A 13,630-nucleotide genomic window follows, 5' to 3' on the forward strand; every position below is an offset into this window, starting at 1 on the left:
AGAAGGGGACCCAGAACACGGCCTCCAGGGGCACCCATAATTAGAGAGAGGGAGGCAGAGGAAGAGCCAGGGAAAAAAGAGAGTGAGGCGGAGTGTCACCAAGACCAAGGTCGGATAAGTGTCTCCAGGAGAGGGAAGTGGCCCCTCAAGTGGGCTGGGACGATTGGGAGGGAGTACAGTACGTTCCATCGGCGGGAACCCTAGAGGGTATGAACCGCGTCTTCCGCTGCCGCTGTAATCTCCCCGGCGCTCAGGGCAGGCGGTGTGCCGCCCTCGGTTGGTGCCAAGTACGATGCTCTGTCCACAGAGCAAGCGCTCAATAAATAATACCATTGATGAGAATGATAGGGAAAGGGGAAGGGGGTGAGGAGGGTGAAGAGTCCACTGTTTCTGGAAAGGTCAAATTGAAAGGCAGCTCCTCTTTACCCCAGGCAGCACAGTGTTTGGCAGAGAGGGGAAGAAGCTGTCGCCAGAGTGGAAGAGAGCCCAGACAAAGGAGGGAGGAGCAATCTGACCCCTCGAACGCCGGACTGACTTCTCTAACACTAAAGGATTTCACTCTAATAGCTTCCAGATCGACATCCAGGAAGCCCACTGAAATGTCGACGCACCACTGCCAGCCTCCCGGGTCCTCCGGCCCAGCTCGGCCTCCTCCTCCTCTTCCTCCTCCCTGTCATTCCCCCTCTAGTACCAGCCAAGCTGTCCTTCCGTCCGTCCGTCCATCCACCCCCCTGCTTGCCCGGTTCCTCCTCTGCAGACACCATTTCCCAGAGTGCGGCCGCTCCCTTCCCCTCCGCTTTCACCACCGCCAACCTGCCACCCCCACCCAGCGGGATCGCGGCAACAGCCTCTCTCCAGTCTTCCGGCCTCTCTCCGGTCTCCCCTCTTCTGCCTATCCTTCGCTTAGGCCAGGATGGCTGCAACTGCCCCGGGGGGTGGGAAGGCGGGGGGGAGGGCCCGGCGGGGGAGGAAGGAAAGCTTGCTGGGACCCCAGCCTCCTCGCAGGCCCCCCGGAGTTGCACCCTGCAGAGGGGCTTGGCGAGGCCGGGAGCATGCTCAGTCTAGGGCCGGATCACGGGGAGTGAGCAGCTGTCATCGGAACGCTTCGAACCTCGGTCTCTGGGGCTTCCCCGGCCGGCGGGCCCAACCCCGTCCGAACGGGTAAGATGACGAGACCAGAAACGCATGAGCGCATTTGGTAAAAATGTACAGCATTACACCGAGCACCACAAGAAAGGGAGAGGCAGAGGAGCAGGGCCAGAAAATGCCACAAGGGCTTGGGGTTTGGGACCAGGGGCCAGCCAGAGAGCGCAAGGGAAAAACAAGAGATGACCAATTTGGAAACGGCAGCCACTTCTCGGATTGGGCCTTCTCTGGGTCTGGGGTCAGGGGCCAGCCAGAGAGCATGAGGGAAAAAGAAATGACCACCAAATGGGAAACGGCATCCACCTTTCGGGGTTGGGCCTTCTCTGGGCCTGGAGCTAGGCTCTCGTTAGAGAGCAAACAGATCCAGGAGAGGGGAACCCCAGCCTGCAGGGAGCAGAGTGCCCACAACCCCAGCGGTGGTGGCACTGGCTACCCAAAGGGATGGACAGAGCGCAAGCCGTTGGGCAATAATCCCAACCTCGCCACCCACCTGACCCAAAACCTCCCCATACCGGGACCGGGACCGGACTGTGGGTCTGGGCCGAGACCGGGCTGCTCTCTGAGCCCCCAGGGTCGAGTTGCGGCTCAAACGGGGCCATGGGGGAATGGGGGGGGGGGGGTGGAGCAATGGCCGTGCGGTCCCCATGGCCCAAGTCATTGATGGTCAGTCCCGGCTGGCCGGTTGGCCAGTCAGATTAGACCCGATCCTCGAGATGTCTACAACTGCATCCCACAGCCACACCTGGACCCATCTCGTCCGCCCGGACCCCTCGCTGCCCCTCGCCGGCCGGAGGGTGCCGGACCTGGGGCTGAACTGAGTTTGGTGGAAAGGGAGAACGGGCCCAGCTACCGTACCACCCCGAGCCATCTGAAGACCGCTTCCCTCCAGAAACAAGGCCGACCCCACCCGCGATCCAAGCCCACATTGTGAGAAGCCCGGGGCAGAGAGGTGCTGCCCCTTCACCAGCCGCCTCCCACTCCTACTTTTGACAAGCCCATTACTCCCTTTGCCCGCCTGCCCACCCACCCACCGAGCCACCAGTAACTTCCGGGAAGGGGAAATACGCAGTGTGTTTTGCCAATCCGCGGTGGAGGGCGGAGGGGGTGTTGAATCCCCTGCAACGCGGGTCCCGGAGAGAAAAATCAACAGGGTTTCAAGAGCCCCATATACCACTCTCCACACGATGGACACCCAGCCCAATCAATCAATCAATCAAGGGTATTTATTGAGCCTTTACTTTGTGCAGAGCACTGTAATTAAACGTTTGGAAGAGTATGCTACAACAGAATTAGCCGACACGCTCCCCGACCATAATGAGTTACAGGCTAGAACCCAGCAGCTCTGCCCAGTAGGCATTCAATAATAAATACCATCATCACCATCATTAGTATGTGCTTGCTATATACCATGTACTGTGCTGAATACTGGGGTAGATGCGCTGGGGAAAATCAGATCAGACCCACATGGGGCCTACAGTCTAAAAGGGAAGGAGAGTATTACTTTATTCCCCTTTTACAGATGAGGGACGTGAGGCCCAGAGAAGCCAAGTGACTTGCCCGAGGTCACACAGCAGTCCGGCGGCGGGGCTGTGCCCAGAACCTAGGTGCTCCGACTCCCAGGCCCGAGCTCTTTTCCCTAGGGCGTGTTGTCTCTCCACCCAAACTCCGGTGAGAAGGGTGAGGATGGCGCTCCATTTGCCAAGAGAACGAGCGAGGACTGTCCACGATGCCCAGCGAGGACGGAGTGAGTCGCATCTCCGCCCTCTCTCCCGTTCCAGAGACCGTTAAGGATGTCTTAAAGACGTTTATGATTCTTGCAACAGAAACATCTCAGAAACTGTGGGACTTCTCTTCATTCGTCCCGAAACCCCGAAGCACAGCTGACCGGGTCCTGAAGAACGCGGAGCCTTGTGGGCAGTGCAGAAGGAACCGGCTGGCCTCTCCGGAAGCCCACCAGCCTCCGCCTCCCTGAAGGCACACCTCCTCCCAGGCTCCCGCCGAACATCCAGGGCCAAAGGACACCTCGCTCTTTGCCCCAGCCCCGCAACCTTTTGCTCCACAGTATTACACTCTACCATTTCCCCTCTTGGGAATTGATTTTAACGTCAGCCTCCTCTGGAGGCCGGAAGCTCCTTCTGGGCAGGGATCACATCTACCAACTCTGGCGTATTATACTTTCCCAAGCGCCTAGTCCAGTGCTCTGCAAACAGTGAGTGCTCAATTCATGGCATCGGCGGATCGATTGAGGGGAGTGGAAGGTGGACCAGGCCGCTGCCATTGGTCCCCGGGAAGCCCGGGAAGAGCAGTACAACTCCAAGAAGGCCACAGAAAGCTCTGTCTTTCACCAGCTAATACCCACCTCCCTTCTGAACAAGCTGCCCTCCCCGACAGCTATACCCCCGCAGATCGGGCCGGATCCCGGCGGCCGGGCTGGGGAGAGCAGGGCTCGGCCGGCCTGGGCTCTAACCCAGGCGCGCTGGCCCAGCTTCTCTGGGGCCATTCACCTCGCTCCAGCTTCTCAAGACTCGCGCTGACCGCACCAGCCTGTACCTGTGCCGAGGTGATTCCTGGAGAGAGCTGCTCGGGGGGCGAGCCGTGGGAAAGGCCCGACGGAAGCACGGAGCTGTCTATGCAAATGGAATTTCTGGGTTTCTGTGTCGCCCAGCCCCCGTGGGACTCTTCTGCCGCGGCTGCTGCCCCCACCCTCTCGGGAGGCCCCAGCTCTCCCCCGGCATCACCGACAATGCTGCCACAGGGCTGCCCAAACACTTCACGCCATTATAGGTGTAAGGGCAAACCATCACCCCCCCTGCTATTTTGGCGGGTTAAAAAAAAGAAAAACGAGTAGAGAACGGCGTATAACGCAAATGAACGTCTCTGATCGTAAATGCAATGTCATTTTAAATTAATTCGGTGCAAGGACACAATGATACTCGTGTTTGTGCACCCACGTGCGGGTTCCCATACGTGTGCACAAACCTGCAGGTTCCCACACGTGCGTGCACACTTGGGCAAGGACACTTACGCGCACGCTCACGGAACTCCTGCCACCTAGGCCCGCTGAACCCCATCTTGCGGGGAAAGGCCTGTTGCGGTTTGCAACAACTGCTGGCGCTCGGTTGATTAAGCCTGCAATCCGAGCTCCCGGCTTGCCAACGAGTACCCAGAGGAGGAGGAGAGTACGGTTCTGCGGCGGCAAATTGTTTAGCAGGCAGCGCACACGGTGACGAGCTGAAACTGGTTCGCTGAAGCAGCAGAAATGCGAGCGAGCCTGGAGGACGGATAGTTTCAGATGCCAAAGTCCGGCTCTCCCCTTCCGAAACCTCACCGGCCTAGGCCGTCGGCCGGAGCTGGGGCATGCCCCTCGGCCCACCCGTGGTGGGACGGACGGATGGGCAAACGGGCCCCCCCTTGCGGCCCCCCAACACCGACGTCCGAATGCCCGGAAGGGCTCCGTGTCCCTCTCACGGTTCGCTCCCTCGTCGCCCGCTGGATGGCTGACCGTGGCAGGGTTTGGCCGTGGGGCCACCAGGGACGGGAAGGGACGTCGGCGAGGCCGAGCTCCGGAGGGACGGGGAGTAGAGACCGGGCGGACCGGCGGCGGGCTGGGCCTCGGCAGCGGGGCCGGACACCCTTGAAGAACGCGTCTTTTACCTCGACTTCCAAAGCCATTGCTTATTACACACCTCTCCTTCTACAGATAATCAGTCACTACACCATTCTGGGGGTTGGGATTCAATTTTATGGTTTGACGACCAGAAGAGAATGAGAATCCCCAATCCAAGGACGATGGTTCTCTTCCGGCCCATCTTGTGCCAGCCTCCTCCCCGCTCTCCTCTCTGGGCTTCCGGGGGGCCCCAGACTAAGAGGCTGGGCCTTTTCAGAGTCTGTCTTTCCCTTCCATCTGTGGCCCACAACTGGGAGCACTGTCCCTTCAGGAGCAGGGAAGAGGATGGAGAAATCCTCTCCCCCAACCCCCACGGGCTAAGCTAGGGCCTAACTGTGCCTCCTTATTCCGTTGTCCCCCACCCCTTCCTGGGCTTTCTGACTGGCTACAGAGACCCATGCAACCCCCTCCCCGCCATTAGAAAGAGTCTCCTGACCCTCAGGGCCTAAGGACACAAAGGCTGAGAGCACGGGCTGTCTGTCTGCCTGCCTGCCTGCCTGCATTCCTCTCTGCCTGCATTCCTGTTCTTCCCAGTGGGGTTTTTAGGAAAGAGTAAGAGCTCTTCATTCCACCCTAACTATGCGGCACGACGACGAGAGGACCGACCGAAGACGGCGGCGGATGGGAACTTGACGGATGGGAACGATGGGAACGCAGCTGCAGGCAGATGCTCATGAAGCAAAGGCAAAAATCGGCCTCCAGGGCCAGCTGCACCGGCCAATTAGCAAAAGGCACGACACACCAAGAGGAGAGCCCAGACCCGCCAGACCACGCGCATGGAGAGAGGGAGGGCGCATGGAGAGAGGGAGGGCGGGAGGGACACTTGGCCTGCTTCAATTCCAAAAGAGCTGGCTGGCTGGCCAGCCCCCAGGGACACAAACTCAGAAAGGAGGAAGTTGCGAGCTGAAACCTGTTGGTTCCTGAATTAGCCCTGCTTGTTTCTGATGGAGCCTGACACCTGAGGGGAATTGGTGTAAGGAGTCATAGCACACGTTGGTCAGAATCTCTGGGAATGGGCCCGACACCGAATGGCATCTGGCTTCCGAATTTGGGGAAAGGCAACTCCAGGTTTTATGACGACCACCAAGCCAGCCCCAGGACGTCCCGCCAACCCAGGAGATCTCCCCACACCCTAATGATTCCACTCTGCTGAGGCTTCTCCATTTCCCAGGCCGCTGACGGAGCCCCAGGCTGCCAAAGGTCTATGGGAAGACTATGTCCAAAACTGAACCCCTTACCTTCCCGCCCACACCCTGTCCTCCCGCCATTTTCCCATCACTGTAGACACCACCACCACCCTTCCCGTCTCACAAGCCCGAAACCTCGGTGCTATCCTCGGTCTCACGTCTCTCAGGCAATCCACATATTCAATATCATCACTAAATCCTGTCAGTTCCACCTTCATGACATCGCTAAAATCTGACCTTTCCTCTCCATCCAAACCGCTACCGTGTTAATCCAAGCACTTATCCTAGCCACCCTCCCTTCATTCAATCGGATTTATTGAGCGCTTACTGTGTGCAGAGCACTGTACTAAGCCCTTGATTTTACTGTATTGGTCTCCTTGCTGATCTCCCTGCCTCCTGTCTCTCCCCACTTCAGTCCATACTTCACTTTGCTGCCCGGATCACTTTCTACAAAAACGTTCGGTCCACGTTTCCCCGCTCCCCAAATGGTTACCCATCCACCTCCGCATCAAACAGAAGCTCCTTAACTTTGGCTTTAAAGTACTCAATCCCCTTGCCCCCTCTTACCTCAACCTCCCTGCTCTCCTGCTACAACCCTGCCCTCACACTTTGCTCTTCTAATGCCAACCTACTTACTGTACCTTGACCTCATCTCTCTTGACACTTAACTCTCGCCTCTGGCCCCAGAACGGCTTCCCTCTTCAGGTCTAATGGTCAATTAGTCTCTCCACCTTCAAAGCCTTATTGAAGGCCCATCTCATCCAGGAGGCCTCCCCTGAGTAAATCCTCATTTCCTCTTCTCCACTCCCTTCTGCAGTCGCCCTGATACACGCTCCCTTTAGTTACCCTTTCCACCGCCCCACAGGACTAATGTACATATCTGTAACTTACCAATTTATATTACTATCTCCCCCTCTAGACTGTGAGCTCATTGTGGGCAGAGAATGTGTCTTCCAACTCTGTTATATTGTTACATTGTACTCTCCCAAGCGCTTAGTACAGCACAAAGGAAGCGCTCAATAAATACAACTGACTGATTGGTTCTGTGGCCGGGCAGAAAATCGGTTCTGGGTTCTGGTTTCTGGTCAGTCAATACTCATAATGCCCCAGCTTGGGCTTTCTAAAAGACATCAAAAACCTCACCGGGGAGAGGAAGTGATGCTGGAAAACTGAAAGTCGTCCCCCAACCCGGCCCCCCGGGGCCACGTTTCAGTAGCCCTCGGACAACTGACAAGGAACCGAGAGAACTGAGGGGCCGGGGACCTGAGCCCTAAGAAAGAGCCAAGGGAGGATGAGCCGGTCCCCGAGAAGGGCGGTTTTCCCGGCCCCGCCGCAGAGAACGGGGCTACAGGCTGGGTGGTCAACCTCGATTCTGAGAAGCAGCAACTGCAGGCTTGACTGTGCCAGAAAACCGGGGCTGCTCCTGTGGGAGGAGATGACGGCAGGGGGGAAGACCAACAGGAGGACTTTATCCCAACTGTCCAGCAGCCGAGAGAATCTCAGCGTGGGAGAAAGTCGGGCCGCCTCCTCGGTCTGCTCAGCGCTTGGCACAGGAAACCTGGCAACCCCTGCCCGTCCTCGCCCCCCCCCCCGCCGGGATCCCAGCCCCAAACTTCTCGAAGGGTTCCGGGGCGGCCCCTCCGCAGTTGTCTAATTTAGAACAAGGGGTGACGCCAGCCTCCAGAGAAAACCAGGGCAGGGCCTCCTCCTTTCCAAAGCCCCTTTTTCCGTCTGCAGTAGGGCGGGCCACCCGGTGCCCAAGAAAGGCCAGGAGAGGGGCAACTAGGCTCCCAGCCCCAGGGGCCCAACGGTACCCTTCTAAGCCTTCTGAGCAGGTGAACTAGCAGGAAAGGGAAGAGGGGTCTTTAAGGAGCTCCTCTCCTAGAAACTGTGGAGAAACCACCGAAAGAGAAGGAAAGCACAGCCCCCCTTCAGATCCTGGGCCAAACCCTAAGGGGTTTGGAGAGGAAGACGTTCCGCAGCCCCTTTGGGAATTGGGGTTGCACAGGGGGCTGAAGGATGAGAAAAAGGTGGAGGGGGGGCGGGGGAGCAAATCGAAGAGTTCTCCGCCAACCCCCGACCCCCAGAAGAGGAGACTAAGGGAAGTCACCTTTCGGGTGGGTTTGAAAGTCACAGGGGGGAGGGGGCGGGACTAAGGGAAAGGAAGAAAAGGGGGAAGGGGAGAGGAGCGGGGAAAAGGCTGGGGGAGGTGGAGGGAAGACTGGAAAAATGGCAAGGGGGGTGGACAAGAAGCGGGGATAAAGGGCGAGGACCAGGGAACGTCCGGGAACAATAGGGAGGCCCGGGGGGCGGGGAGCGATGGATGGGGAAGAGGAAAACGGGTTGTTGCTAGGGAAAAGGCGGGGTCCGGGGGGGGGCATCAGGGGGAGGGAAGGGAGCGGGGTGGGGACTGACCTTCTTGCCGGCCCCGCTGCTGGCGCCGCCGCCGCCGGCCCCCGCCGCCCCTCCGGCCCCCGCTCCGGCCCCCGCCCCGGCCAGCGCGGCGCTGCCCCCCGAGTAGACGTAGTAGGCGATGCCCAGCGCCCAGAGCACCGCGAAGCACAGCAGCAGCCGAGACCGCCGCCTCATCGTGGACGAGGACGACGAGGAGGCTGCGGCGGAGGCTCGGCTCCCCTCCCCTCCCCTCCCGGCCCGGCCCGGCCCGGCCCGGCTCAGCGGCGACGGGGGCGGCGGGGCCGGAGCAGGAAGCGGCAGCCGCAGCCCCGGGAGGGGTCAGGGAGCAAAGGGCGACCAATCAGTAGCCGCCGGGGGGGCCGGGGGGCCGGCCAGGGGAGGGGAGGGGACTGCACCGCCCGCCTCTCCATGGCGGCACCACCTCCACCGACACCGGGAGCGAGGCCCTCCTCCTTCCGGGGCCGGGCACAGTCAGAATCTTAATCATGATAATGTTGGGATTCGTGAAGCGCCATCCCCATGGGCCGAGCACTGTTCTAAGCGCTGGGGGAGGCGCCGGGTCATCGGCTTGTCCCACGTGGGGCTCCCCGGCTTCATGCCCATTTGACAGATGAGGCCCAGGGAATAATAACGACGGTATGTGCTGAGCGCTTGGGGAGGATACGAGGTCATCGGGTTGGCTCCCCGTCTTCATCCCCATTTGACGGAGGAGGGAACTGAGGCCCAGAGAATAATAAGGATGGTATGTGCTAAGCGCTGGGGAGGACACAAGGACATCGGGTTGGCTCCCCGTCTTCATCCCCATTTGACGGAGGAGGGAACTGAGGCCCAGAGGTTAATGATGGTATGTGTTAAGCACTGGGGGAGACACAAGGTCATCGGGTTGTCCCACGAGGGGCTCCCCGTCTTCATCCCCATTTGACGGAGGAGGGAACTGAGGCCCAGAGAATAATGATGATGGTATGTGTTAAGCGCCGGGGAGGATACAAGGTCATCGGGTTGGCCCACGTGGGGCTCCCCGTCTTCATCCCCATTTGACGGATGAGGGAGCGGAGGCACCCACACAGACCACTCACAAATGTACAAATGCTCGGAGAAGCAGCCGTGGCTCAGTGGAAAGGGCCCAGACTGGGGAGTCAGAGGGTGTGGGTTCTAATCCCTGCTCCTACACTTGTCCGCCAGGTGACTTGGGGCAAGTCACTTCCCTTCTCTGGGCCTCAGTTCCCTCATCTGGAAAAAGGGGATGATGACTGGGAGCCCCACACCGGACAACCTCATCACCTTGTATCCCCCCCCAGCGCTTCAAACAGTGCTTTGCACATAATAAGTGTTTAACAGATACCATCATCATCATCATCACTGCCTGGCACATAGTAAGTGCTTAACAAATACCATCATTATTATTATTAAATGGATACACCCTCTGCATACCTAAGCATACATCACACACACCACTCACAAATGGACAAATACACCCTCTGTATACATAATGATGGCCTTTATTGATAATAATAATAATAATAATAATAATAATAATGTTGGTATTTGTAAAGTGCTTACTATGTGCCAAGTACTATTCTAAGCACAGGGGGGAGATACAGGATAATCAGGTTGTCCCATGTGAGGCTCCCAGTCTTCATCCCCATTTTACAGATGAGGTCACTGAGGCACTGAGAAGTGAATGGGCTTGCCCAAAGTCACACTGCTGATAGGTGGAAGAGCTGGGATTAAATCCCATGACCTCTGACTCCTAAGCCCAGGTTCTTTCCACTGAGCCACGCTGCTTCTCATCCGTTAAGGGCTTCCTATGCGCAAGCACTATTCCGAGTGCTGGAGAGGATAGAAGGCCATCAGGTTGACCCAAGTGGGGCTCACAGTCTTAAGGCCCATTTTACAGATGAGGTACAGAGAAGTGAAGTGACTTGCCCACGGCTGACAAGTGGCAGAGCCAGAATTCGAACCCATGACCTCTGACTCCCAAGCCCGGGCTCTTTCCACTGAGCCACGCTGCTCTCTATTAAGTGGACATTATTAAGTGGACAAACACACCCTCCACAGATGTAAGCGCCCGTCCCTTACACACAGTCGCCTTCACACACACACATGCGCCCACACCACTCACAAATGGGCAAACACACTCTCTGCATAGGTAAGCACACAGCCCTCCCACGTGGTCGCCCTCACACACAGCCACGCCACTCACAAATGGACAAACACACCCTCTGCATAGGTGAGCACGCACCCCCTCACTCACACATCACTCACTCACACAGTCGCCCTCACTCACACCTCCTCGCCTTCCAACACCTGCACACCCCCAGCCATAGGACCTGACACTCCCATAGGCCCCCGGGGCCAACGATCGCAGACGACACAGACGTAGAAGAGAAGCAGCATGGCTCATTGGAAAGAGCACGGGCTTGGAGTCAGAGGTCATGAGTTCGAATCCCACCTCTGCCATGTGTCAGCTGTGTGACAGTGGGCAAGTCACTTAACTTCTCTGTGCCTCACTTCCCTCATCTGTAAAATGGGGAATAAGACTGTGAGCCCCACGTGGGACAACCTGATTCCCCTGTGTCTACCCCAGCGCTTAGAACAGTGCTCTGCACATAGTAAACGCTTAACAAATACCAACATTATTATTATTATTAGAACTCACTCCTAAGGGCACACACACACCCTCGCCCAGGAGAGTCCCACGGGTATCATGACCCACGCCGTCTCTCACACGGGCGGTTACTCAGACAGAACTTGACCTGACATTAAGCCCGCTAACCATTAGGCTGCCTGTCCCGCGCGCACACGACGCACAGCGCGCGGGCCCCGCCCCCGTCTCCAAGGCAACGCCCCCCCGGCCACGCCCCTTCCACGCGAGGGCACCGCTCACCGACGCCCCCCGGCGGCCGCCGCCCGCCACGGTCCCGCTAGAGCCCCGTCCTCGGCGTGCGGACCTCCCAGAGGCCTTTGCGTCCGGCCTCTAGTCAGTCAGTCAGTCGTATTTATCGAGCGCTTACTATGTGCAGAGCACTTTGCTAAGCGCTTGGATAGTACAGTTCGGCAACAGAGACGATCCCTGCCCACACCGGGCTTAGCCCACCCGGGTCCCCTGCCCTCAAACCCCTTTCCCTCATGGCGGGGAGACTCTGCCTTTTGGGCCGGAGATGCAGCGGGACCGGACGGGGTTCGCAGGCCGTGAGCAACTTGAAGAAACAAACCCAGACCTTGGCTTTCTCCATCTGGGAAAGAGATTATTTCTTCTTTTAATTGGAGGAAGGAGGACCGGGAAAAGGATCTCCAGTTACCGACTTTCTTAGCCGGAACCTTTCCCCCTTTTAGCTGGGGCAGCAGTCAAGGCCTACCGGAAAGGGAAGGGACCAGAAGACCTGGGTTCTAGTCACCAGCCCTGCCCTGGCAAGGTACTAACCTCTCTGCACCTCGGTTTCCCCATCCCAGCTCTGCCACTTGTCAGCTGTGTGACTGTGGGCAAGTCACTTCTCTGTGCCTCAGTGACCTCATCTGGAAAATGGGGATGAAGACCGGGAGCCTCACGTGGGACAACCTGGTGACGCTGTATCACTCCCAGTGCTTAGGACAGTGCTCGGCACATAGTAAGCGCTTAACAAATACCAACATTATTATTATTATCTGAAAAATATGGGTAAGATACTTGCTCTCCCTATATCTAAAACTATGAGCACCATAATAATAAGCATGGTATATGTTAAGCATTTACTATGGTGTCAAGCACGGTTCTAAGCACTGGGGCAGATACAAGTTAAGCAGGTCAGACACAGTCCATCTCCCACCGTTTCAGTAGGAGGGAGGAGGGGTTTTGAATCCCCAGTCCACAGTTGAGGAACATGAAGCCTAAGGAATAATGATAATAATTATGGTATTTGTTCGGCACTTACTATGTTCCATTCATTCATTCAGTAGTATTGAGTGCTTACTATGTGCAGAGCACTGGACTAAGCGCTTGGAATGGACAGTTCAGCAACAGATAGAGACCATCCCTGCCCAGTGAGGTGCTCACAGTCTAATCCAAGTCACTTAACTTCTCTGTGCCTCAGTTACCTCATCTGTAAAATGGGGATTAAAAAACTGTGAGCCCCCACCTGGGACAACATGATCACCCTGTATCCCCCAGTGCTTAGCGCAGTGCTTTGCACATAGTAAGCGCTTAACAAATACCACCATTTATTTTTTATTTAATCGGGGGAGACAGCAAAGCAAGACAGAACAAAACAAAAACAAGACCACTTGATCACGATAAATAGAATCAAGGGGATGTACATCCTCATTAACAGAACAAATAGGGTAATAAATAATATTTGCAAATGAGGACAGAGCTGAGGGGAGGGGAAGGCACTCTACTAAGCAGTGAGGTGGATATAAGTGACTTGGCCAAGGTCACACAGCAGATGTGGTGGAGTCAGCATTAGAACCCAGGTTCTCTGACTCCCTGGCCCTTGTTTTTTTCCAATTGCTCCTCCCCATGTGGGGTAGGGAGTATGTCTGCTCTATTTCTCTCTACCCCAGCTCCTGGCATATAATAAACTGAAGTCTCCCTCCTGAGAATGACCGATGACCCCTGGGCCTAAGACTTCAGGTTAGAGAACCTGCATGAAGGAAATTATTCTAATGCCGGTGGTCCCGCTGGGGCACAGGGTGTAATGAGCGAGTACAAGGGTCAGGGGAGAGAGAGGAGGATGTAGTACAGGAGCAGCGTGGGTTAGTGGAAAGAGGACACATCTGGGAGTCAGAAGGCCTGGGTTCTAATCTCTGCTCTGCTACGTGCCTGCTCTGTCACCTTGGGTAAGTCACTTCTCTGTACCTCAGTTAACTCATCTGTACGATGAGGATTCGATAGCTGTTGTCGCTCCTATTCAGAAATTGTGAGCTCTGTGTGGGACAGAGTCTGTGCCCGATCTGATCATCCTGAATCTTCCCCAGTGCTTAGAACAGTGTTTGACACATAATTCGGGCTTAACACATGCTACAATTATTATTACTATTAGATGAAGCTTTTTTTAATATGCAAGACCTACCGATGGTCAAATATCGTCTCTAAATACCATTTAGATAATACCAAAAATAAACAGCAAATTAAGCATCTTCATAGAACTGCGAAACTAGACCCCACCCCCACCTGGAATGGTCAAAAGTTAAAAAACTATTAAAATTTTTGCATGTGCAAAGCATTTACTGTGGAAGT

At 56.5% G+C, this 13,630-nt stretch overlaps 1 protein-coding gene across 1 annotated transcript in view; it reads right to left on the bottom strand.

Annotated features, from left to right (window-relative positions):
• GALNT2 (polypeptide N-acetylgalactosaminyltransferase 2) overlaps nucleotides 1–8,636 on the bottom strand; it is a 31,886-nt gene extending 23,250 nt beyond the window's left edge. The window contains exon 1 of the mRNA XM_029047539.1: nucleotides 8,461–8,636. Coding sequence (XP_028903372.1) covers nucleotides 8,461–8,589 — 129 coding nt within the window. The 5' untranslated portion in view covers nucleotides 8,590–8,636. The remainder of the gene's footprint in view (nucleotides 1–8,460) is intronic.
• Between the last annotated feature and the right edge of the window lie 4,994 nt (nucleotides 8,637–13,630).

The sequence above is a fragment of the Ornithorhynchus anatinus genome, chromosome 19 (assembly GCF_004115215.2).
Source record: "Ornithorhynchus anatinus isolate Pmale09 chromosome 19, mOrnAna1.pri.v4, whole genome shotgun sequence".
Lineage (NCBI taxonomy): Eukaryota > Metazoa > Chordata > Mammalia > Monotremata > Ornithorhynchidae > Ornithorhynchus > Ornithorhynchus anatinus.